Source organism: Amblyomma americanum, chromosome 1 (assembly GCF_052857255.1).
Source record: "Amblyomma americanum isolate KBUSLIRL-KWMA chromosome 1, ASM5285725v1, whole genome shotgun sequence".
NCBI classification, from domain to species: Eukaryota; Metazoa; Arthropoda; class Arachnida; order Ixodida; family Ixodidae; genus Amblyomma; species Amblyomma americanum.
Window position 1 is genome coordinate 120,196,123 of NC_135497.1, and position 26,939 is coordinate 120,223,061.

A 26,939-nucleotide genomic window follows, 5' to 3' on the forward strand; every position below is an offset into this window, starting at 1 on the left:
CTAGAAGAATGTGTGTTCATTACACGAGTAAATATGGCAGCATAGCTAACAACCATAAAACTAAGATTCACACTTAAGGTCTAGTAAGCCTAGGCAAAAACAAATCCTAAAGAAAGCATCTAATGCTACAAGCAGATTCATCGGTCCTTAACCTTTTACATTCCTCCAATGCATGCTCCATTAAAAACAACTGAGACCAACTTACTGTAGGGTTCTCCATACTTGACATCAAGCAGTAACATTTAGCAAGTAGGGGAGGGGCAGTGCCTTCCAAGTGATTATTCTATAACCTATCTTACGTTTTCCACCTGATCCACAGCTGTTTCTAACCTCCCGTCTCTCCCTGACCTATTTTTACTAGCAGCTAGAGAAAGGGCTGCTTTTTCAATGACATACTTTACTGGAAGTTATATGCAACAAGCTAACCCTGTTTACTGTGTGTCAAGTGTCTAAGTATGAGGGCAAGTTCAGTGTCACATACCCGAATCGAGCACAGCCATCAGGTCTGCCTCACGACCATAGGCGCAGGCTGCATTCATGTACGGGGTGATTAGGACATCTGATTTCTCCAAAAGCGTCTTCTCAATGATGTCACTTGCAACACGAAAAAAGATGTTCCTGCAATAATAGCCAATATAGTGTGAATCAGTTCTCCTCTCATACTAGGTACCTTTGCTTTTTCCCACACCTGCCCCAGCAAAAACATATGTAGTCGTTTCACTATACTGGGTAAATGCAAACACTACATTACACAAGAAAATATCCTAGTGCACAAAACCACATAGATGAAGCCAAATCTTTTGGCCAGGGTGAAGTGAGAAAACCAAGAAATAAAAATGAAATTAAAAACTGATAACAAACCTCATGCTTCTTTTTGTCAAGAGTTGTGCTTAAATTCAAACTGCAATAGTATTTGCACACACTGGACAAATATAACTGGTTCTTTTTCTGTGCAAAAATGTAAGAATTACTACGGAAAAGCAACAAAGCACTAGATTATATTTTAGTCAATCGGCTACCACAGAAATCATTAGATTTGTTAATATTCGAATTAACACCCAAGTGCCATTACCAAACAATGCAGACTAAAACTACTGCATCCAAATAAAAGCCCTAGTGTTAATATGAGGACCATGCAACTAATGTACTGCATTAACGACCATGGCACCAACAAATATACATCACAGATAACATATAGCGCTAGGCTTGTGCTAAGATTGCCCGCAAGAAGCATGTTTCATATGCTATTGGTCATAAATGCAGTGCATTTAGCGGAGAGGTTGTATGCACTGCATCTATCAGAATGTAAGTTCAAGCAGGAACGTACACACATGCAAAAAGCAAACAAACTTTGCAGCCATTTTTTTTTTAAATTTCAGTTCGTGCCCCATCTGAGATGTAAGCAGTCAATAAATTGTTTTGACACGTGCCTCTCCCTTTGTCAGAACACACACTCATCCACCTGAACACCAACCTCCTCATTCAAACACCTCTTAAGCCACCATCAATATTACAGTAAACTCTAGGTAATTCGAGGTCACTTAATTTGAAGTTCTGGTCTATTTAAGCTGATGCTTTGAGCCAGTTGACATCAAATGTAGTAAAAGAAGCTACACATAATTTGAACCCTGTGTAATTTGAACAAATTTTCAGTCTCATTTGAGCCCAAGAGTTAACTGCATACCTCTGTGAGCCAAATTCTCAACTATATTCACTTACCAGCACTTGTGAAACTGGTCCTTCAGGCTCTGGTGTACCAACACATCCGCTAAAGAAAGCCTGCTGAATTTCTTCCACCTGTGTGAAAACAAAGACTCAGAAAATGATCCCACAAAGCACTTTTCTAGCATGGACAGAGCAGAATTCAATGTGGCATAACCCCGGTTTTTGATGATAGCAGATCAAACCATTAACAATCATAGCCTCTGACATTAAGGAAGGATGCTGGTCATAAAATTTTTATTTTCAGTCATGGCTGCATCGTTATCATCATCACAATGAAAGTGTGTTTATGTAGAGTCCGAATATGCAATTCGATTTTGGATATATAACTCAACTAGAATGTGAGTTATAAGGTGTTTTGTGGTTTTAGTTGTTTTAATTGGGGAATTTGTTACAGGATTTTAGCCAAAAAATGTTTATAAAGTTATTTCTTGCACCACCCAATATGCAGTTTTTACACTTGCCTCAGGGAAAATACACCGCTGAAAAACATCTATGCACAGAATGTACACAATTACGTACACAATGATACACAACATGCACGTACATAAAACATACACAATGGTAATTTAGGAAGGCAACTAAATAAATTTATTGCATCATGTAAAATCCAGTAAAGATAACATTGCTGCACAGTTCTACTCCTTCAGAATAAATTGATAGCAAGCTCATTTCAATTGCCCAAGGCAAACCAGAGAAAAAGCCCATAATGCTGAGACTGTTATTTGTGAAATCACAAATGGAGATAAAGAGGCTTGAAGTGTATGGCTGCTGTGATGACATCTTGAAAGGTGGCAAACAAAAAGTGCAAAATGAGCTTTAAAACTGTAAACAAAATGACGGCAATCTGAGAGCGTTTTTGGACTTGCGATCATGTATTGTGGCAATCGTATCGAAGCTCGTGCTTCGTTTTTCAGCCGCACGACTTTAAAAGTTTTTTTTTTTTGTACTTCGGGATTGTGTAGAGTATGAATATCTTGCTGAGATAAAGTTTGAAGTCTATTTAGTAAATCTGAAGTCTACTTAATACGAAAAACTGCTTTTCCAACAAGCGACTTTCTCGCTTTCAAGACCCGCATTCCCCTTTAATAAAGGGGTTCAGAAAGTAGTATGTACTACATACAAACATTTGTCTAGTGTAAATTATGCATTTATAACCTGTCTAGTATTTCCAAAGAATATTTCCACTGATGCTTCGCTGCTGAAAAGAAAATTCTCAATAACTTTACTAGCCCATATTGTTCAAGTCCCACATAACACCCTCCAATTAAAGCAATTGAAATGAGTCAAATGAGTGAATGAGTTGCAAGTACATAAGAAATGTGGAACACATCTCTTCCAAGATTATCACTCTACTGTCTCAAACAGGCAGAGAACACGCACACAACAAAAAGCTGACATGTTAACATGAAACTCAGCTGTTTTCAGAAAAATAACAGCACATTTTTTAACTAGAGACAAGCTATTCCAGACAAACATGTTTTATGAAACAGTGTTCTTATGGCACAACATGAGAACATGCGTGGATACCTTACTGCGGCACATTGCAGTTTTTAGTGTGAAGTTTGCAGTCAGTGTCACACATTGACTAAAATTGTTGCCATCATGAGCCGAATCTTGCACAGAAATCTATATCCACCTCAAAAAGACCACTAAAAAATAATAAAGGGAAGTAAAGGAAGCATGCCGCACTCATCCACGTTCTCTTGACAGTGGGTTGTGCCGACAAGGCGCAATGCATCTCGAAAGCTCTCCTTGCCACATGTGAACAGCTTTGCAGTCATTAGGCAATCCTGCTGTTGCCCCAGCTGCAAAAGTTGAGAACTCTGCTGAGAGCCATGTAACAAGAGTAAAATTTTCAAAGTGTGAGTTATGATCGCAATTCATTATTAAACAAATGCATGCACCTATCTGGACTAACTTAGACAAATGTTAAAGGAACCGACAACTCACAAAAACGTGTCACGAGAGAGGTTACGGTGGAAATTAAGTGATCTTGCTTTATGTTGCAAGAATTGAGCATTGTAATATTGAAGAAAAGAGGATTTAACATTTTAAATTGGCATTGAAAATTGTACAAAATAAGCTGCTATGACATCCTACAGTTAAAGCTTGTCATCATCAGTGAAATCTACTTCGTGACCAGATATTACTTAGTGTAAGTTGTTATATGTTCACAGCAGTTTTTCTTTCAGAAATGTTTGTCATAGTTTATTAAGGTTGACGTGGTCTCCTTCATGCCCTTTGATGAAAAGTAAAGCTCCCTTTGCATTGCAGATGAAATGCTTTGAATTTTTGTAGTACTAACTAGATGGCACTACAATATATTTAGCATTTCTTGGTCACAGTGGTAAACATGGTTGGCTAAAACTGTCATCAAGGTGTATGTCACCGTGCCACAACAGCTTTGGTTATGGTAACTCAAACGGACGCTTCACAATAAAACCATCTGATTACAGTCTGGCAGCTGGAAATAGATTAGTTTTTAGTTAATCACTTTCATTAGTCTCACATATTTCTTGCACAAATCTGCCCTTAGGCATAAATTAAAAAGAGGTACAGGCTCTTTCATGAATGAATGCCAACAGGGCCCGATCTTGAGGCCCATGTGTCCAGATGCTTGTGTGTTATCACTGTTGCTGACATGCGATTGCTACAGTGCTTGCTGATCACGGTTTCCAGCATCAGGATACATAAAAATATGTGCATCCGCTGACTGAAAAAAATTCCGTAAGAACCTTCAACAGTGTTTCTTATGAAACTGCTGTAGAGCCAGACTCTTAGGGCACCAAGCTTTGTTGCATAGAAAAAAACTGGGACCTTAAAATTCAGTTGTCGGTTTCTTTAAAAAATGAGTGAACAGATCCAAAAACAGCAAATTTTTCACAGTGCAAATCTACATTTTTCCAGTTCACTTCATGACATGCCAATCACATTAGTATTCATAACTTCCATTTTGTTCTCTTTAATTTGCTTCATTAACTGTCCATTTTGATCTCCCACATTATTTTGAGAAGAGAACTTGTGCCACTATTTCAAACCTACTTCAGAAATCTCTGGCTAAAGTCTATCCGGCTTTCTTCTCCTGCTGGTTGCTTTCTATTTTTTATACTGCAAATAAACTGAGACAGTGTTTGAGATTTTACCTAACCTGAGTTGTCGATGTTGACCATAAGACACCTTTGGTCACAGATGGAACAGCACAAAACTCTTGGAGAGTACGCTTGCATACATGAAACTCTCCTTCAGTAAAAGGAACATAAAAGTCAATAGAAGTCTCAATGTGTGCCTTCAAACAAGACAATTTTAAACTCTGTATAAGGACACCACTATGCAGAAGTTATGGTTGAAAAAAAAAAGGAAGGAAAAGGAAAAATGAGAAGAAAAATATCAGAATCATGGACTGAAGCTGCCTTCATATATTCAAAGCTTATAAATCTGCAAAAGACACATTTTTATTTTTCCAATTTATTTTTCTTGCACAATAAAGCTCTAATATGTAAAGGACTCATTGCAAGCATTGTATTTATGTTAGCATTATCAGCATTCCGAGCTGGGCAGGATACGTTTTAACCTCACAGATCAACTTAAGATGCAGGAGTGACAAGATTAAAAAGTGCGAAGTTCAATAATCAGACCAACAGCTGAAAAGTGAGACAGTGTCTTCTTAAATATTCATAAAATGTATATACTTTGGTTCAAGAGTCACACATTAATGGCTAAATGTGATGCACTGATGATTCAAAAGTTGAAGCTTTTTAACCTCAAGTATAATAACTTTTCTGTTCCACTGGAACCCACAGTTTAAGGTACTAAAATGTGGCAAGGATCCCCATGCCCCTGCAGCATTCACTCACACTTCCTACAAAACAGCAACATACAACACTAATGACAGGCCTCATTGCTGGACTCAGCTAATTCCTTTTCCCAACAAATAAAAGAAAAGTATTCACATGTGTACTCATTACCATGCAGCCATGAAGTGTGGAATGGTATGTTTGGTTTAATGTCCCAAAGCTGCATATGGGCTGTGACAGATGCTGCAGTTGAGAGCTCCAGATTAATTTAAACCATCTGAGTTTTTTTAACGTGCATCACACAGCACACAGGCATTTTTGCATTTTTCCTAAATCGAGATGTGGACGCCACAGCTGGGATTCGATCCTGCAACACTGAACTCAGCAGCCAAATGGCGCAGCCACTAAGCCATTGCCTCAGGCATGTCATATAAAGTGTCAAGATCAAGCTACAGATTTCTCAGCTTTATGTCACCAAATCACTTAAAAGAAAAAAATCATAGACAATAAAGTCATGTTTTACCCCAAGGTGGTCATCCATTCCAAATGCGATAACGACGGGTGCTGTGTTGAAATTCTCCAAATGGATTTCATACTGAAGTACGCAAGTGTTTGCCGGAATTACCAAGGCCTGAAAACCAGAAACAAAAGGCTTTATCAAGTCTGCCACGTGTTTTCCAATGTAAAAGAGGAGCTGCCCAGCTAGTTACATAAGCGGTAATACTGAGTCTTCCGAGTGGGTTTGTAAGGAAAGCTACAATCATTAATACCAAAGTAGGCGCAGTGAACTACACTTGCAGGTATCTATTAAGAAAAAAGGTGCAGACTGAACAGTATCCACACAAAAAGAAGTAGATAAGCAGTTACTCAAACCAATCACTCACATGTTTAGTAAGCGCGTGACAGTCTTCCATTCTTTAACCGCTTCAAAGCATTTTACTGGGCTACGACGTTTAACTTTAGAAAACTCGCTACTAGTAAGGAACACAAAATTACTTTGAGGGGCAAAAAAAAAAAATTGGCGACTAATGGTGAACTCTGATCACAGACTTCGAGGGGTTTTAGATGGACTTTTTCTGCTCGCTTTGACGGAAGGCTATTCTGGCGACAGACTGGGATCGTGGGTCACGTGTTAAAATTGCACATTGGGAGCAGCTGCCAAACCAAGGCTACTCTATGAAGCAGTTCGAACTGCTCCGCCTAAATCAATAGGTTTGACTGTCACTCTTTGTGATGTATTTACTCTAATGGTGCGCTTCTTACTTGTACCTCACTGCTGCTCCATTCTGTAGTCGACAACGTACATGGGAGATCACAAGGAATGCCAGATGCTTTCTATGTTAAGCACAAACCCACCTAGTTCGGTCTGGCAGGAATGAAAGTGTTCCAAATACAGGTTCAGGGTAAATGATCGCCTGCCTTGTTCTTACCTCATCCTTCACATTTACTGCCAGCCCATTTATGTAGCAATTTTCTCCAATAACAACTTCAGAGGCTTCCAGGTGGCAGTCCTTTAATAACGAGTTGCTCCCAATACAACAATTTTCACACCTTATGAAACTGTTCATGAGGATGGAACACTTCCCAACTCTTTTGATGCTGACCTGTGCAGAATGAAAAAAAGATACACGCTTTCTAGATAACAGGCAAAACTGACAAAAGGATGTCATTACTTAGGCTAACAACACAAGTGTAATCGAAGACAAGAAAAAAAATTATAAATGACAACAGCAGCACATAAAAGTACAGCAACTAGGTGAAAGTATTAAAATGCTATGCAGTCAGGCTAGCAATGAGCACGTTACCATGCATTTGGAGAGAACTGCAGCTGTATTCAAATTTAATGTCATGTGTAACAGCACATGACACATGAACACACAGGCAACAACAAAGAAATTATCGGCCCTGTGCCCCTACGTATTTTTGTCTTTCGCAATGATTTCAGTTATGGAACAACACCAACTTGCCCAACTTACTTCTAGCTTTACGTACTTTGAGCCAAACTTCTAAACATAATGGCTAATTGTGTGAGAATGTAAGAGTATTCAAGAGAAATTCTTTCAAACTACGCAATGAGTGAAGCAGCCATCACAAGTGCTCTTGCAGATATGCAGCCATTGCATCAGGTTAGCTCCATACGTGTTTAAAGCACTCATTTACTAGATGGCTTGGTTTTATAGGGTTTAATATCCAAAAGAGATTCAGGCTATGATGGTTGCCATAGTAGAGACCTCTGGATAATTTCGACCATCTAACGTCCATTGACATCGAGTACATGGGCCTCTAGCATTTCGCCTGCATCGAAAAGCGCCTGCCTCCGTCAGTCCGTCCGTCAACAAAAGCACACAGTCAGCCGCATTCCTGTCGTCCATGTTTAGCATTGTTTGTTTTAAAATGTGGCCATGGTGAGATCCAATGATTTTGTATTATTAGACAGCACTGGACAAGAAAGCGAACATATTGAATACCGGCACTGCAGGTCAGGTGTGAATTTTTCAAGCAAGGTTAAAAAGAAAACTCGCAAGACGGTTGCGAGTGTGTATTGCGAATGTTTAAGCATTCGTTGCGGTGTGGGACTGGTTATGCATTTCCACTTCCGGTCTCGAGCTCGCCAAATAGCTCCGGTGTCTGAAGGTCTTGCTTATTCCAGAGCATTTCAGTATAGAGGATGTTTTACAGCATTTTGATTTAAACTGCTGCGCTCGAGTGCTCACCGGCCTTCTAAGCATACACATGGCGCAGCTGGGTGCGCAGCACAAGCCACCGCCACTCCTTTCAAGGGTGCACGGTGTCCTGGTGCACTGCCAAGTTCGCAGAGTTCCACCACCACAGGAGCTCTTGTCAAAAAATAAGCATGCTGTGAGGTTATCAGCACGCAGCATCTAGGCGCACTGCCAAGGTCTGTGCTGAGGACGGTATGAAAATGAGGCTAAGAAAAGCGAATACTTTAAACAAAAATGTAAATTCTTAAAGACAAAAGTGGAGGGTGGGCTTATTACACGAGTAAATATGGTATATACTTATATAGCTGTGTTCAAATAAGAGAAGTCATAATGGTTCAATGACCATTATTTGTTTTCAATTAAATTTTAATACATGATAGGCAAATGTGCTGATACAAAGAAATCAACCCTAGTTTTGCAAAAAATGCCGCAGTTTTACAGGAAACACTCTTATCTTACAAGAGGTCAAAAACACCATTTTTGCAATTTCACAAAGTTGTAATTTTGAAGCCCTGCTGAACAAAATATTAAATTCATGAAAACTCACAAACATTTCTTTTCTGAAAAATTACAAGTACAATAAAAGTTAATTCTGCTGATTCAAATAGAAAAGACTGCATATAAGAACTTAAAAAACAATGAGGTTACAAAATTTTAGATTTTTTTCAGCCGAGCCCCAAACCAGCAAATTTGCGAAAATGAAGAAATGATGCTTACAATTAACCGTGTACTATGTTTGTTTTTTTTTTCACGTAAGATTACAGTGTTTCTTGCAAAACTAGAGTTCATTCCTTTTTGTTGACACATTTGCCTATCAAATGCAAGATTTTTATAGAAAATCAAAAATAGTCACTAGAGCGCTGTGACCACCCTAATCTTAAAACATTCATATGTAAAAATTTCAAGTAAATACAAAGTTCAGTCTCAGGCTTTCCCTTGAGAATACCTTACTAAATACCTTAAGGTTTAAGGCATTGTAACCCCAAAAGGACAGGTTGTCAAAGCACTAACTGTCCCAGGTAATGTACTAGATGCATTCTGGGCTACCTCACCAGAAGGTTTAAACACCACTTAACTTACATCCAAAGCAGCATGGTGCAGCATTTCACTGCCTGCACGGTTAATGAGCAGCTCAGAGTGCTGACGCCCAGTGGTGTCATTGGACAGGTATCGATGACTTGGCTTGCCCCCTAGAGTGTCTAAAATGACAATATGTAAAAAATTTGAAAACAGAAGAGCAAAGACTGCTTGAATCAAAATAGACTACCATTAAAGGAAGAGACGCAGCAACAAACATGCTATGCTGCATTTAATGGTGCACCAGCAACTACAGTCTGATGCAACTCAAGAATGAAGTGGCAAATGCCCCTCAAAAAAGGCCCTCCAGCCAATGGCTCCGACCGGCTTTCACGACTCCGCAGCTAATCCGATTAAGTCGTGGTCAGTCGTGGTCATTTCCCATCCATCTGGTACCCTCCGAGATTTCACACTAGCCGCCTCAAAGGAAACAGTCAAGTGGGAGAGGAGAAAAATCAGTCAAGGAGGCGAATCAGGCGACACCTTTGGCTAAAGAGGTTCCTGTAAGGGGCATTTGCTGCTTCGTTCTTGAGTTGTATCTAACAACAGTTATTAATATCCTAGTAGATATCAATAAGGAAATAGATTTGGGCAGGATATAATGTGGAGGGCTGATAACTGATGGCCTGTTAGGATAGCAGAATACACTCAAAGGGAAGAGAAACGTAGCTGGGACACTGGAAATTCGAATGGGGAGATAAGATTAAGAAATTTGCTGGGACAAGGAGGCCGCAACTGGTGTAGGACAGAGCTACTAAATGGAGACCAAAGGAAGAAGTTTTTTCCCCTGAATGGATGTCTCGAAAATGCACATCCCTGCATGCTGTCATAGAAGAATCAAGGCATGAGAGTGCACTGCACCTTACAGGCCAGACCTCATGCCATCAAAACTGCTCTCCGTTTCGTAAGATGAAAGAAAATTTGAAAATTATGCACTTTGTGACCGATGGAAAGGTTTCCAATGCAGTGTCCTTGGTGTCATCAACACGTAGCTTCTTACTACAGTAGCACGCAGAGACCAGACTACCAGTGGCAGAAGTGCAGTGTTGTTCATGGGGGCTATGCCAAAAAATGTGCCTTGGCCTTCATACTTTCAAGTGAGTGCACCACTTTTTATTTATTACTTCATAAGAAAGTTACAGCCAAGACGATAAACCTTTTGGCACACTCCTTGTACATAACTAAAGTGCAAGGAAATTCTAGAGCCCAAAAACTCATGCACACATTGCATTTATGCACAGGTCTCTACACTTCAGTTACAGGAGACAGAATTTAAAAAAAAAGACAGCTTGCACAGCATGAAGGATGAAATGAAAAATAGGTCAGAACTGCTGCATTAGATCGATGGCCAACAGGTTGCAGGCATAAAACCCTCAAGGACAAAAAACATGAATTTAGTCTAGAAAAATGTAGTGCAAGAGGCAGGCAAGAACATAAAAACCTTAATAAATAAACAGTGAGCAAACAGTACTAGCGATAGCAAACAGAAGCAGTAAAAGCACTGCTTTACATACAGCACAAACATGAACATCAAATGCCTCCGGCTAGATTCTAGTCCCAGTCACCTAAAATGCAACAATAACAATTTTATACTGGTCTCTGCGTTCCAAACCAACAATTCTTTCTATAAAGGATGCTAAAATAAGCTTACAACTAATTAGAAGCAAATTACTTTCTTTAATGCTCCCCAATCCTTTGAAGATCCCCAAACCTTTGAAGAGAAGCAATTTACTATTCTGTGTACTTTTAAAATTACTCCTAGTAACTGAAATTCTAAGTTAAGGCCCAGTAGCATATTGCCCCAGACTCTGCTGTTTGAGTATCATGGCATAAAATTTGAGCAACACACTATGGATCTTTGTAGTGCCCAATGAGAGCAAGGAGAAAAAACTTAATGACTTACAAGCATTCACAGAGTAGGGTGACAGTTCATTCCAGATGAGATTTCGAGCCCTTTGGGCCAGTGCTGTCTTTTCAAGACAAAACTTCTTATCATACCAGCGTCCACACTGGCCACTGACAAAGGAGTCTTGTGAGACATCTGCTGCCATGGCAACCAGCAGATCAAAAAACAGTGACATCTAAAAGACAGAATAAAGTGTAACCAGTTTAGGATGAGCCACAATATGGCAATGCTTTCACATGTAACAAACAATTCCTAAAACTTCTTCATAGTGACAAGCCGAACAATAATAATCACACTGAACAGAATACGGCAACTACCTTAATATCAAGCTTGTGAACATAATTGAAAGCCCTGGTTCCCTTCGATACGAAATTGCAAGTGGACAGAATTTCCTTCAACAGTGAAGCCAAGAAGTTTGTCAGCAAGTAGTGCTGAATATTGGATGTCATGCTCTCATGCTAAGAAAGAAAGTTAATCAATAGTGCCTTTGCTCAGCTGCCAAGAAAAGTGCTTAAAGAAAAGTAGAACGGTAAGAACAAAATTTGTACGGCCGACATCAATAGCACAATAATGTATAAATGAAAACTAGAGGGAGCATTGATTTAATGATCATCACCACTTTTTAAATGTGGCATTTGCTAGCTTAATTTCAATGGCCATAAAATTCACAGAAAGCATTCTAAGGCGCAAAAAAAAGAAAAAAAGCTGGCAACCTCTTTACTGCACAATTATACTAACATAAGCTACTATTAACAACAGTAAACAAACAACCATGACAATAACAACCTTTGTATCTCCCCGGTTTAAATTTGCACCAGTTAAATTACATTCAATCCTAGGCTACTATTATGCATCTTTACCAGGTCTATGTTACATAAGCATGCATGATACAACAGAGCAAGCATATAAGCACTTTTTTTATTGCACGCTTCCAAAGCAGGCTACTGCTAGTACTGGCAAATAACGATGTTCACATGGAAAGGTCTGCCAAATAGTGTGTCACAGTGCAGTTTACCCTTTTTTCTACCTGATAACTACGTGTTGCACTAGAGAAGCGCATGACAGCACAGATTAATTTGCGACATGCAGCATCCACATCAAGAACGGCAGGCATGACAATGGCAGTTTTGGTACTTCTTCATCTAAGGTACGCATCTCATAGAGCAAACCTGACCAAGTAAATTAGCATGGTGAATTATAGATAGCTTTTTCAATGGCTGTTACTGGCCTTGTCTGAGCTGCACCATAGATTCTCTTCTTTGCAGCCTGCTAGGCCCTTCTGACCTTTAGGTGCTGTACATTCAGATTGCAATACTGAGTTCAAAACAAGACTCAATTTCGTTGATCATGGCTTTGCCATTAAAATAAGAAAGCACACACAAAAAAAAATGGAATGTTTCTGTCTTTTTGACATGTAGGTGTATGCTCCTGTTCACAATAGTCCCAGTAGTGTGAACAATAAAACAGCATCCAATAAAATCACACCTGAAAGAATTTTCCATGCCGGTAACAGATCAGGTCAAAAAGTAGAAGCTGTTACTAGGTAAGGCAAAGCTAATAATTGAGGAGACTATGCCCCTGGACATAACTGTTACCTTCAGCTATATATGTGAAACACACCTAAAGACTGCAATGTTTGTGCTGTCAGAAAAGTTACTTTCGTTCAGGATATTGTACTCCACAAAAACTGTTAACAAAAAATTTACAGGACAGTTACCATTGGTTAATGCAAGATTCAGTGACAGCTGTTAAGGTATTCGATATGTTCTGGTAGAGAAAATGCGAGCGACCTCACATCTGTATATTTCTAGGGTTCCCATGGCAGTAACGTGCCGGGTGTGCCTTCTCATGCTCTCGCCATACCCTCCTCCTTCCATGGTAATCAATGGTAATCATCTTCTGGTTGGGGATTTCTCCGCCACACCCTCCTCCTTGCAAAGTAACCACCTTCCGGACGGTTACCGTTGTAGCCATCCTCTGGTTACGCCTTCCTACGCTTTCGCCATAAAGCCTCCTTCCATGGTAACAGTCCTTGTCCTTCCAGAGTAACTACCCTCCGGGTGCTTTCTGCGCTAACCGCCAACCGGTTGCGCCTTCTTACGGTCTGTCATACTCTCCTCTTCCCAGGGTAACCATCCTCCAGATGGGGATTCCCCCCTCACCCGACACCCTCCTCCTTGTATGGTAACCCCCCTCTGGATGGTTCCTGTAGTAACCACCCCCCCGGTCAAGCATTTCTCCACTCACGTGATACCTTCCTCCTTGCACAGTAATCACCCTCCAAGTGGTTGCCATGGCAACGCACCCGCCGGTTATGCCTACGACTACGATAGACAACGCTGTACCACTACGATGCAAAACCCAGGAATGTGTGCTTAACAGCCGTCACTTTAAATGACTAATATATTTCTAAGCAGTCTGAAAGTGCCACTTCAATGTCTATTTTTGCAAGTCTGTAAAAACTTCGTATTAGTAAAATGGGCACACTACTAAAATTAATTCACTGCAGAGGTGCAAAATGATTGCAAGGAGATGAATAAGGAAAATTATGACACTTATTGTGAACCTGAAAAATGATGAACGTGACAGCTGTGGTGACACCACTATTTCGGGATGTACACTAATGTGCACTACATAAATATACATGCTATAGGAAAGAAACAGCAGTGTCTGGGCCATGATGCTAAACTGTGAGTACGCCAACCTGCATTGGTTCGGCTCCACTGTCAACGCCCATGTACGTACAGCAATCCAAGGGGGACATTGAGTGTAGAGCCAGCAGGCTCTCAGCCAGCTCGGCAGAAAAAAATACCAAGCCGGACACCTGAAAAACAGATGCTCATTAACTTAAAAAAAAAACTTTAAGAAAAGCTATGCCCAAGTAACAAGCAAGCAAAACACAGTAAAACAGAGTCCAGCACATTATCTCACCTAATTCAATACCTAAACTTGTACTATGTACATCTCCACAGGATGAAATCTTAAGAGCACTCCTAAGAGAGCTCTTAAAAGAACTTTTAAAAAAGCTTAATGTTAAGGGTAATAAATATATAACCATTGGTTTAGCCACACATAGTGACAAGAAAGGCGAGATAAGAAAAATGTGGCAAAGAAACTGAAGTTGTTTTTTTGGTATCGCAATTAGATGCAATACTACGCCAACCTAGAAAGAATATTTAACACATATACTTTCTTGTTTGATTAAAGAGATTTGCTGCAAGCTAGGCCAAAAGAATAAGTTGTAAATTCAAGCAAATACTTGTGTTTAAGCAGCCGCCCGTAATAAAAAAATAATACAATGTTAGTGTTTCTGCAAAACCTTAAGAATTGTGGTTCAGTATTTTCTGAAATATATGCCACAGAAAAAGAAGCTTCCAAAATTTTTGGCCACAATGCTTTAAGCTGTTACTGTAAGCATGAAGTCATGAACAAAGGCATCAAGCCATCATTTTATATTCCACTCCTTCCCCTGACCATTATGCTGTCATGTGTTCAACCCCCCCCCCCCCAGAAAAAAAAAATACAAAAAAACACTGGCTTTATTTGCTTATAACAAAGTGGCACTCGCATTTTTAATAGTTCTGAGCTTATGAATTTTTGATGTAGAAAAAAAAAACCCTGTCCCAAAATTAAGCTGCTGCAGCTGTGTAAACTAGAACACTGGAATTCATGAAGGTGAAAGGGTCCTAGTACACACCTTTGAATAAAATAAAACTTTTAAAAGATACTGAACCATATGTATGAGGCCCGCTGTATTAAATAATCTTGAGGATACTTGCACATATGCACAGAAATCTGGAAATAGTTGCACTAAAGATTAGGTTTATTATCTATTATGCAGTTATGCAGTTTAAGAAAGGTCACCCTTGTAAGCAGAATGCAATATTTGGCAAGAAATTGTGGAGTCGAAGTCACAATGATAAAACGAAACTTAGGAAAAACAAAATTGATGAATTGCCACTATGCAGCGAGTGCACAAACTTACAACAAGAACCGTGCCATCAGGACGAGTGTAGTTATGCAAGGCCTCTAATGCTCCACAATACAGGATGTTCGAAACAACACCCTGAAAATAAGAATACAGAAATTGCAATGCTGAAATATGATATGTGACAGATGAAAGTTGGCAGCAAGGTACTGAAATATACTTAATATAATAATTAACCTGACCTTTATTATAAAAGTACAAACAGATACTTGAAATTTGCTGAGTTTTACACTTTCCCAACGCAAAAAAAAAAAGATGCAGCAAGAAAAGGCAAATTTTGCAACAAAACTCGGCATATTAGGATCGATATATAGATCTATCAAAAAAGACAATAATTTAACATAATAACGTATGTACAAATCAGCTTACATGAAGAGGTCCAAAAGTATAATTTTATTTGACTGATTTAGGTACAAGTGTCATCACTTTTCCATTCAAATTTGTAGTCTTTCAGCACCACCACCAACCGTACAAATATAGTCCAAATGAGACACCAACACTTCATGGAAGTCCAAAAATTGTCATCTGTCAGTTAACCCAGCTAGTTCTTGAGTACTGCGGTGACTAGGTATCTGTTCTGCTAGAACTGCTCACCCAATAGAGTCCATGCTTCTCAATGAGAACTACAAGAAGTTAACTGGGGTTATGTCAGAACGATATGGGGAAGCTTCAACAAGGTCATTTTTGAGGTCCCAATGAATAGCACTGTCTTGATCCATGTTGTTAAAGAGGGCATAAGTTGTAGAAAACCCCAGCCAGATTCGCAGAATTTTCTCGTCTCCACTTGTACCTGGTGTAATAGCACTTCATCATGTGGTTGTTTACCTAAAATGGAAGACCATTGTCTAAATAAAAAAAAAAACAGAAAAAAAAGTGAAAACTGAATGACCTACTGGGCCCCTTTCATATAGCTTAATCTGAGCAACAGTTTTCTTAAAATTGCTGCTTGCTGGTGAAACAACAGATACTACTTTCAGTTCCCCTAGAGTGACTTGCACTAAGAAGTGATGAGAATCTACATGGTGAATGATGTAGTTTATTTCTGCTGCAAATCTGTGGCAAGGGTTGACAACAACTTTAGCACATAAATCATAGTACAGTTCCCTAATAAGCATAAAGAGGTAAGCAATAAACATATCCCAAGGCTCGCGATTTACGAATTCCCCAATTCCATAAGGCTACACTGCTACGCACAACCTCAGTCATATTAGATGACTTCCTTTCATATCTTCACACTAAGTGTGGGCAATAGTGTCTTCAAGAGAGAGTAGCAGAAAGAAACAAGCATCTCGCGAACAAACAGCTAACAAGTGACACAGTTAACGGGGGATATGGCTTTCAATTGGTGAAAAATGGTCAAAAAACTTTTTTTTTTGAAAATCACAGTATCTGTTCATATGCCTCATTTTCTATGCTGTACGGAAGTTTCACAACTGAAATCCACCGGGAAGAACACTAAAAATTATTTCATGAATCATGGTGGCACTGCATATCGAAGAAATTATTAAAATATTGGCGTTTTTTCCGTTTCTCTCTCTCTCTGTTCTGTTTTTTTTTTGGCTAGATGCTCACCTTGTGCAGAATATTTCTGCACGAATGTTTTGTCTGTTTTTACCCCATCTGTTTTGTTGTACTGACAGAACTCCACTCAACGGGATGACATTCTTGCTTTTTTATTTTGATGGATTGTAAATTTTTGGTGTGATGTGACATCTTGTTTACAGTTTAGACATGTCTATGCCAAGTGCATTGGAAAAGGTGAAAAAAAAACAATGTCATCACGTGTACTATGCATGAAGAAATACAGTGAACACTGAATCAGTCTCCTGCCACATTTTGTCTAGTCGGCAGGCGATTCACAAGTTGCAGAAGAGAATATAAGTGTATAAACAAAAGTTCTCCAGATATAATGCTGAAATTTTGTGCACTTAAGTTTAAAAGCATGACTTGCTTAAGTTAGAAGCATGCCTAACATGCAGAAAAAGTTTAATAAAAATCCATCAAAAAATATGAAAATTGGTGTTGAAAGCCATGTCCCCCTTTAAAAAACTGAAATTAATGCCAAGAACTCCAATTTCTATTAATTTTGGGTTCTTTGCACTTTCACGGCAGCCTGAAAATATGCAAAAACATCCCCAGACAAAGTGTCATTTTTTCTGAGAGAAGCAGCAGCTTACAAAAGGAACATGAAGCTACAGCAGCATGGCTAACACCATAACAACATAAAAAACGTGAATTTTATCCCTGGAATACATGTAAAGTGGAAAACAAAAGGGAGCATTAAATGCAAAAGTAAAGCACAAGAACTTGTAGAGTTCCCTTTTACAGCATTAAGCACATAACCCTTAAAAAACACCGAGGACAAAATAAATTGGCTTCTTATCAAGCGATTACCCCATTCAAATGACAAAGACATTACTTTCATTGAAAATAGAGCTTTTAAAGCTAGGGAATCCCAAAAAATGAAATACATATGTAACCACCACGGCTGTTTTCGCAAGCAAATTGCAGTGCGACAAGACAGTTTTTTGTGCGCGGATGTCCAAGGCTAGGTCGCACAGCCATGCACCTCCAAATGGCAATTAAGGAGTTCTTTCCTGTCTTGACATCACGAGTTTGAATTGAGTTGTGGGAGAATTTTGTAATCTAATTTACTCGGCAATAAATTCATCTTTTGCTGCTGAACAAACATCAACATAGCCACAAAGAGTCAGCAAAAATTGTATGCAGTTGTTCTCTGTCTCTTCTTATCGTTTTTTTTGCTTTACTGTTGGAATAGAACCTTTGAGTTATTAGGGCAGCTCAGCACAGAGCAACCTGGTGTGTGCAAGTCATAAGCCTTTGACTTCACTTTATAGCTGCTTAGCCCTTGAACTTCCTTCGATGAGTTAAAAAATTTCGAATGTCTTACATCACTGTTCACCCTTACAGCACCATGATTTGTAGCATAATCAGGATCACTTGCAGAACAAATGAGCAGACAATCTTTCACAGAGTGCCAGTTGACAGCTGTAATAAAATATAGAACTGCATCATCACAAAATGTTGGCAGAGAAAATCAGCTCACAGTATGCACAAATGTTACCACATGCAGTGTTATTTTTGGGACTGCAACAGTACAATAAAAAAGACAGAAGAAGGCTTTCCACCAAGAGAAGAATTGGTATAAATGGCTTTAGCATGGGAGTGTATTGTCACTTGTACTGCGCAGCAATAATACTTTCTCGCAGATGCCCACCTCAAAGCATCAATAATGTGTGCTATGAGGCACTATACATGCAAGGAAGTCCATATCACTGACAAAAATAGTGAACAGCAGATAGGGTTAGAGTGCCTGTAACCTAGAATTCAATTCAGAATTTGAAGTTCTTTTTATACAGAACACAAGGTCAATATTCAGTTCATTATTAATGCAATGCTAGCAGAAATCAATCAGGAGGATGCCATCAGTAACAAATTTGATTCCTCAATCCACATGGATAAGAATGAAAGGCTTATGAGTTTGCTTGGCTGAAAAATGGAAGCCACAGAGCAGTCATGTGTAGCGCCATTAAAAAGAGTTTCTGAGCTACATGCCTATTACACAAACAAACGTGGCAAGCAACAAGCAATAGCACTCGACTAAAAGATTAGTGAAGCACATTATTGCCTTTGAATAGCTATAATGCAGTTAATTAGTCAAAACAAAACAAAAAATCAAGGAATTAATAGAGCCAGAAAGGTTTGACTGAAGTTGACTACAAACCACAGCTGCTCAGTGGTTATATGTGGCATTCTTATACTAGGCACAACGTGATAGGTTTGAATTGAGCTGAAGTGACCATATTTTGTTGCAGGAGAAATGCAAAGGCAAAACTTTTATGTAGAGAGACTTAACAGTATATTAAATATGTAAGGTGGAGGAAATTAACCTGGGGGACCACACCACAGAGGGCTTCGCAACTGGCCCCTCAGTTCTGGTACACAAGAAGCCATTTAATGAGTAACTGAAAAAGGTAACCATACCGACATCAGTGCAGGTCAGTATCATGTCAGTGCTGCACACCCAAACTCCTGGAGGGCCATTTTCTAGCATCTGACATTGGAGGAAGCAAAGCGAGCTTGTGCTGCATCAGAAAAAACTAGGAAAACTCAATTACAGTGAGATATGGCTAGGCTGCAAGTTGCGCGCTACCTAACTTAACACAGTAAGCATAGCATGGGAAGAACGCAGAACGAAAACAAGACAGGACAAGCACTAACTTTCAACACAGCGGATTTACTGCAGACCAGAAGGATATATATGCAACTGATACAGCTGACGGAAAGGAGATTAAAAAAACACATAACAAAAGTGCCACATGCCATCATGCCATGAAATCGAGCTGTTTCCTTGATAATGCCACAGACGGCCTGCTGACGCATTGATCTCCTGCCCATGCTATCTCACACGTTTCCTTGATTTCTCATAGTCAAGCCGTTATGGTGCCTATACAAAATGACAGTCTTATCGAACAGGAGATGGCAAGGTGGTTCTGCGTCACATTTTTTGCAATGGGCTGCCAGATGGCCGTCTTTGGTGATGTTTCTCGTCTTCGTCCTGTGTTCTTCGCGCGCTATGCATACTGTGTTACAACAAATTACCAACCTGCCCAAGCCTATTTCATTCTACCTAACCTATTTTCATCCAGATCACTGCAACATATACCAAGCAAGCATGAAATAGGCATCAGCATCTAAAATATTACATTGCAATGATTGAGAGTTCCAACAAAATTTTCATGTAATATTGAATTACCGAAGTTGCTGCAATGCAAAATTATGCATGAATTTGGTACCTGAGAGACAATGTTGAGGAGGTTCTCAAGGTTGGAAGAGCGACCGGTAATTTGGTCAGTGGAAGCTGCATGAATTTCAGGTATGCTCATAAATGCTTTTCCACATGGTTCCAGAGCATACTCCCTACTCTGTAGAGTGAAGTATACACAAAAAAAAAAAAAAACCTTTCAGTGCTTTGTCATTGTATACTACCATTAAAAATTGCCAACACCAGTTTTATGGCAAAACACAGCAATTTTAGCTAAAAATTAAACATCAATACTACAGACTACTGGCATTATATAAAAACCAATAGTTACTACTACTGGAGCTGGTAGGCATGACTACAGCTCAACACCTATTATGGTTAATGCTAACAGCACTGCACAGAAAAAGAAACGTTGCATGACAGAAAGTAAAAAAAAAGTGGAATAACAAACGAGGTAGTATACAGTCTGCACTCGACACGTATGCAAGGCTCAATTTTTGCAAGATGAAAATTTTTTCCACTAGTCTGCTTGCACTTGGCACATGGCCCACAAGAGCAATGCGTACAGCCAGTGCACTAAACCTCTCTAATCACTAAACCTCATAACAGTACAAGCATTGGGAATTTAACACCATATTCAGCGATACTGAAAAATGCTGTACAGTCCATGCCTATAGTCTGAAAACCACAAAATTTGAACTTTTAACCAAGTATATTCCTTGGACTGTATATCAGAAATTACGGTTATAACAGTATACCGACTTTAACATGTCCAGACTGTGAAACTTGCACAAAATGCTAAAAATGAGTAATAATGCAGTGATGTTAAAATTGTGTAATAACGTCAAACATCTTACGTGATGCAGGATCAAAATTCGACTTTTGTCAAGCACATCAGGAGACATTACCTGTAAAATAAATATGATAATGCTAGGGCATTCCTTTCTACTGTCAGAATGACATATTAATGAAGAATGATATATTGCATTACAGAAAATAAAATTTTGCATTTGCTTCCAGAAATTAATTCATCACATCTTAAATCTTGACCAAGTAATTCACAGGACTTTCCCTTGCAACAACAGAAGCATCTAACCTGTGCACTCAGAGAGGGTCACAGCGAGTTTCAGATTGGGTGGAGCTGAGGGAGAACTCCCCTGTGCAAGCAACCCCCCCCCCCCCCCAAAAAAAAAAAAAAATTTGATAACTGACATGTATACGACAATTTTACTTCACTTTAATCTAAACCCATAGAGCTACGGACATCTTAATACCTTGTGACAAAAATTTTGGTCTGTGCCATTGTGTCTTTAGCATGCTATATCTGTGCATAGTCACACTTTACAAGTTAATAAAGACACATAGTAACTCAAAATCTTGTAATGAGGAAAAAAGAAAGAGAAAGAGAGAGCAAGAACACTAACTGAGCCCTGAGTATTTTTTATAGACTTTCTACACCTGTGGTCTCAAAGTCTTTTACACCTTAAAGTGAAAAAACTGCTCCAGTGGAAATTCTAGGGCAATTTTACTTTCACAAAGGTAAACAGCCCAAGCACCATACTACACTGTATTTTAATTCTAAAGCAATTTGCAAGCAAACACACAGAGCACTGCAAAAAATACAGGCTATCAATGTTTCAAAGGCATCGGTAAGAATAACGGGCCTCTAGAATTTCGCCTCCATCGAAATTCGACAGCCGCAGCCGGGATCGAACCCGCGTCTTTTGGGCCAGCAGCTTGAGTGCCGTAACCACTCAGCCACTGCGGCGGCTAGAATAAAGAATGTGAATGCAGAAATACGTGAACCGTGTTTGCACATGTAGAAATGAAGATGCGAGTCACCAGAGGCCCTCTAGCAGGCGTATATGACAGCTAATGTAGTTAGTGTGAGGCATCGAGATGAGTTTAGGGAAATGCTGTGTGAAAACACTATTCATACTCGTTCTTCCACAAATGGCGAGCGAACACATTCGAATTATTGAGTAACTCAAGGTTGAAAGTATTCTCTATGTTGCGAATGAACAGTGAGCTCTCCATCTTGGAGATGTCATTGTTGAAGTTAGCAGACTGCCATCAGTGCTACATGGCAGCTATTTCGAGGAAATGTTGAAGTTGCCTTGGCAGTCCACGTACACACCCAAATTGATTGTTTGGTTGCCTGTGAACTGAACTTTATAGTTTATTTGATCATTTGCTCTGCTGTACATGTTTTCAGTGCTCAAAGGCTAGAACTCTCTGAACTACCTGCCTTGAGCACAGGGGGCTTAGACCAAGCAATGCATGCACTATACTCAATCAGAAATTCTTGCAGTGGAGTGGGAGCTTTGAGTATGAGAAGACAGGTTCTATAACTGTGTGGTTGACCCATGAGCATGTGAGAGCTATACGAATATCGAATATCAAACATTAAAGCGTTGACTCGCGTTCACAGCTTCCACTACACACTTCTTTCTTTCTCCTTTCCGCCCCTTCCACCCCTCTCCCATGGCTTGGTTCAGGTATTGACCCTGAATCCCTGAATGAGAAAGTCACTGCACCTTTCTTTTCTTCCGAGCCACCTCTCACCGCTTGGCGTAAGATGGTGGCCTTCATGACTGTTTTTGTGGTGTTCTTTAAGGCATGCTCATTATAACATGTTGTGAATGACTGAACTTCAAGAAAAAGATACAATGAACAACTGTGGGCTTAATTCAGAGCCATAGTCATCTGGCCAGCTATGTCCACTGCAGGACAAAGGCATCCTGCAATGATCTCCTACAAGCCCTATACTGCACCAACCTCAGCCATGCAATCCTCCTAAATTTCCTAACCTCATCTGCCCACCCGACTCTGCACCCCTTTCTCATGCACTATTGTGTTCCCTACCACACCAGGCTGAGTATTTACAGTGATTCAAAACTTTAAGAAACATCTAGTATGATTTCTTTCATTCAATTTCTATTCTTTCCACTGATGCCACACTCTCTTTATCATGTTCCTTTACCCCATTCAATGTACCCCAATTTCTGTGACAGCAAAAACAACTTGGGGAATCAGACGTACAAGACATTCTGAAATAAAAGGTTTGAAGACATCTCGTCTGATCTGCTAGTAAATTCATGTCAAAAAGGAAAACAGGAATGCTGGTCAAGGCAAGACATTACGTGACCTAAGCTTCTGTATGGCTGCTGAAATGTCTTAACCTTTTTAACAGCAACTTTTGGTCGGTGTTCCTGTTTTCCTTTTTGACACAAGAAACTGTGTTTTTGACAAACCCATCTCAGCCACATCCCCCTTCTTGCAAACATCTGAGGCATTGCAAAGTTGAAATACTCATCTCACCATCCTACTCCACGTACTTGTATACGGAATAATATAAGAACGGCTACAATTTCACTGAGTGCTGCAGCAGTCCTGATGGAGAAATAAAAAACCCATTTAAATTGCAATCAGCTGCTGAGAAGTGATGCTTAAGGCACAACGGAATGAGCAAACTTCAAGATAGGTAATGGTAGGCAACTTCAAGGCAGGCAATTTTTTTTTATAGCCGCTATCTGTCCACGCACGGAGCTTAACAATTGCAGCCCAGACATCCTTGTAAACCCAGATGAAAATTCCATTACCTGCTGGATTACGGAACCGGAAATCATGCCCTTTTGCAGCTGGAAAACATTAAATTACAACCGGAAAATTAAGGAACTGGAAATGTGTCCAACTATAATATTTTATTGCTTCCAGTTCGAAAATTTTTATTTCCAGCTAGAATTTGAAATTGAACTGCCCTTTCCAGCCACTCCAGATGGAAATTCAACTGGAAATAGTGCCTCCATTTTCATGCGGGATGTTATGGTTTCGCTTAACTTTACAGAAACAATGTGCGCTAGTAAAATCCGCACCCTGTATCATAAAATCGGTTGTGAGCAGGCGTATACTTGCCGTAAATCCGTTATGTGCACTCAAAAATTCTGTCACTACCAGGAGCGCATTCAATGTCGCAGCTCCGCTGCCGATATTACTTGCGGGGTCTTCGACGGTGAGAATCTTGACTGATTCCGAAATAATGTTCCGTGCTTGGAGTACCCGGAGTTCTGGAAAAGGTGAAAATCAAGCCTCATGCACAAAAACAAAAAATGAAAACACTACAAACGGCAAGGAATAGTAGATTTACTGCCACGCATTACCTGCTTCAATTGCAGTCGCCCATTTGAGAGAAGAGCAGGTCACCACAATGCAGTCAAAGTTGCACATTATGCTGAAATTATGGAAACAAAACGGATCTTATAAGCTGTTGTTTAAGCAGCACATGACACCATCGAAAACACGGCGATAATTGGTACCCTAACTTCGCTGCTTGCAAAACGTCGAGGAACTTCACATCCCTCGAACAGCCTTGAAAGACCGCCAACACTTGCTCGCCTTGGCTTGGATTGGTTGACCCAGTTGAGCAAACGAATCAGCTGTTGATTGGTTTCGCTTTCTCGTTTACAGCGGAAAGTTTGTAGGTGTGTATACGCCGGTTTGATCTGGGTTCAATGTGTGGGACGTGTACCTGTATGTGTGTTCGTGCGTGCATGGTCGCAGTAAAAAAGAAAAAGCAGGTGCTTACGACACAACTATCAGGCAGTGTGAGAGAATAAAGTCAAATGGGAAGACATTTATTATAAATTGCTTGCACTGACGTCTCAATGGCTACCATATTAATTAAGGACCATGAATGCGGCGCAAATCTGCACACGTATTTAATTCACTTATTCCCTCACGCTTTCGCTCCCGTGTTCGTACTGATGCTGGTGGGGGGGGGGGGGGATTGCTCAATGTATTTTCGAAACTATGTATTTTAGAAAAAAAAGGGAAGGCCGCACCTTTTTCCACATATTAGGTGTACAGTACTCACGGATTGAAATAGGACTTTCGGAGCGCGTGGCCGTCGCTTCATGGAGTGCCGCCCGTAGACGCTCATGGAACCAAGGTGGTGCATTGTGGTATGGCGCGAGAGGGAGAACATCTACAAAGCAGAATTGTTCCTTCCAGTAGCCAATGAGCCGGCCTGTGGTTTACCACATGCCGCGTGGCACTGCAAGGTTAGCGCTCCGAATGTCCTATTTCAATCCGTGAGTACTGTACATTGGTTGTTCTTTGTTCGGGCTAGAGATGCAGCGGGGTGAAGGGGGAGACCGCGGTGCAGGGTCGCAAGGGCAGGGTCAGGCCACTCGCGACGACAATGCGACAAAGCCGATCTCATTCCCTTTCCTGACTATCCTTGGCTGCATAGCCATAGAAAGCTGTCCGCGAGTATAATCCTGTTGTCCAGCCTCAGTATGTCCAGGTCATCTTAAAATTTCCTTTGAAGGACCTTCTTCGTCTGTGTTCAGGACATAAGATGACGTTTTGGCACAGGGAATGCGCGTTATATTGTTTGCTTAATTATTGTGGGCAGTGTGCGCAGGGTTGTGAAGCAGCTCTCTTTTTACTTCTTTTGACTTGGATTCTGAAAAAGTTTGAAGTTTCGCCACGCTCAACGACTGACTGGCTCGTTCACCGCATTTGTGTCGCCTACAGGTTGTGCAATCGTTTCATTCAACTCTCTAAATTTGATTCTGCCGCCTGAATAGAAAAGCCACTCAGACGAGTGCCCCCCCCCCCCCCCCCCTCCAAAAAAAAAAGTCAAACCCGATCTGGAGCATGCAGCACATAAGGTTTAAAAGCAATAATATCTGAAGATATCTGCTCAAGGCATATAATTTTGAAGCGAAAGCTTCATTAGGCTAGGTAAGGCGATTCACCGTGCGTTGCCAGTTCACCTTCAAGTGAGCCAGATGTCATGTGTGGCCTTACCATTAGTGGCCCACCAGATGGTGTCACACCACTTGACCTTTGGCCTTTCGATTCGCCGGTAAAGGGCGGTAGGATATAGGCCGCAGCGTTCATTGGGTGACCAACCTCTCGCGATGAACCATTAATTTCACTCCCACCTGCCAGGGTGACAGGGTGGGTGCGCTGCCTATCCACTGCGCGGAACACGCTCAACGTCACAGACGCCAATTAAGCCTCGTCTACTTGCCCGATACACCATAGCTTTTACTCTTTAACCAGGTTCAGCAGTAGTTAAACCACAGCTAATTTTTTTAGTCACAATAGTTTCCTTCATTACATCACTACTGTACACAAATATCTTTTTATCAAACCTGCAGTCTTTAAGTTATGAAAGCCAAATGCGATAAAGCTGGTTTTATTTCATTTAATGCCGCAACATTGTTCTGCAATAGGAAGTTGTAAGACATTTGAGAAATTTTCATCCTGAAGTCTCTAGCAAAGTACAAATTAAGGTCATCCTCACGAGGATATTATTTGCCTTGATGTACTCAAAAGTACTGAAAACGTTCTATTCGGGATGAGGACGTTTTGATCATTTGAGGAAGTCCTCAGAACTTTTGAGGTTGTCTGGGTTCCTTGCCGAAAAAGCTCATCTCCGCATGTAGTCAGCTACTGAGATGCCCTGTCACGTGCCCCAAAGATAAATCGTGGGTCCAGCCATTTTAGTTCAAAAAAGCGCTTAACAGGATAAAAATTTCAAGATTTACACATTTTTTAAGATAAACTTGGATCTTAAATTTTGAGACAGAACTTTTTTTGGAGTATCGCATGAAACCTTGTTATAGTATTGTTCGCATTGAATTTTAAAACCGCCCTTGCGTTATTCTATAATTTAATTACATATATCTAGATTTCTCGAAAACGGCCAAATTGAGGGCTACAAAACGCTATGTGGGCAACAGTGCTAGACAAAACAAAAATAGCCAAGTGGTCAACCCATTCAATTAGTTTTACGTGTAAAACTAATTAGTGAAGTACTTTTCGTTGCCGGCGAGAAATTAATTTAAAAAAAGGAGAAGGATTGATGTGGCGCCAGCATCTGTTACGGTCGGTAAAACATGGTTTTTTTTTTCGGTCTCACTCTAAG

At 40.1% G+C, this 26,939-nt stretch overlaps 1 protein-coding gene across 1 annotated transcript in view; it reads right to left on the bottom strand.

Moving 5' to 3' along the window:
• LOC144113554 (L-fucose kinase-like) overlaps nucleotides 1-24,365 on the bottom strand; it is a 58,855-nt gene extending 34,490 nt beyond the window's left edge. The window contains 15 exon segments of the mRNA XM_077646688.1: nucleotides 482-618; nucleotides 1,720-1,797; nucleotides 3,415-3,530; nucleotides 6,043-6,150; nucleotides 6,950-7,123; nucleotides 9,323-9,441; nucleotides 11,223-11,400; nucleotides 13,930-14,049; nucleotides 15,211-15,291; nucleotides 18,125-18,222; nucleotides 19,219-19,288; nucleotides 20,031-20,159; nucleotides 20,857-20,907; nucleotides 23,915-24,066; nucleotides 24,160-24,365. Coding sequence (XP_077502814.1) covers nucleotides 482-618; nucleotides 1,720-1,797; nucleotides 3,415-3,530; nucleotides 6,043-6,150; nucleotides 6,950-7,123; nucleotides 9,323-9,441; nucleotides 11,223-11,400; nucleotides 13,930-14,049; nucleotides 15,211-15,291; nucleotides 18,125-18,222; nucleotides 19,219-19,288; nucleotides 20,031-20,159; nucleotides 20,857-20,907; nucleotides 23,915-24,066; nucleotides 24,160-24,226 — 1,678 coding nt within the window. The 5' untranslated portion in view covers nucleotides 24,227-24,365.
• Between the last annotated feature and the right edge of the window lie 2,574 nt (nucleotides 24,366-26,939).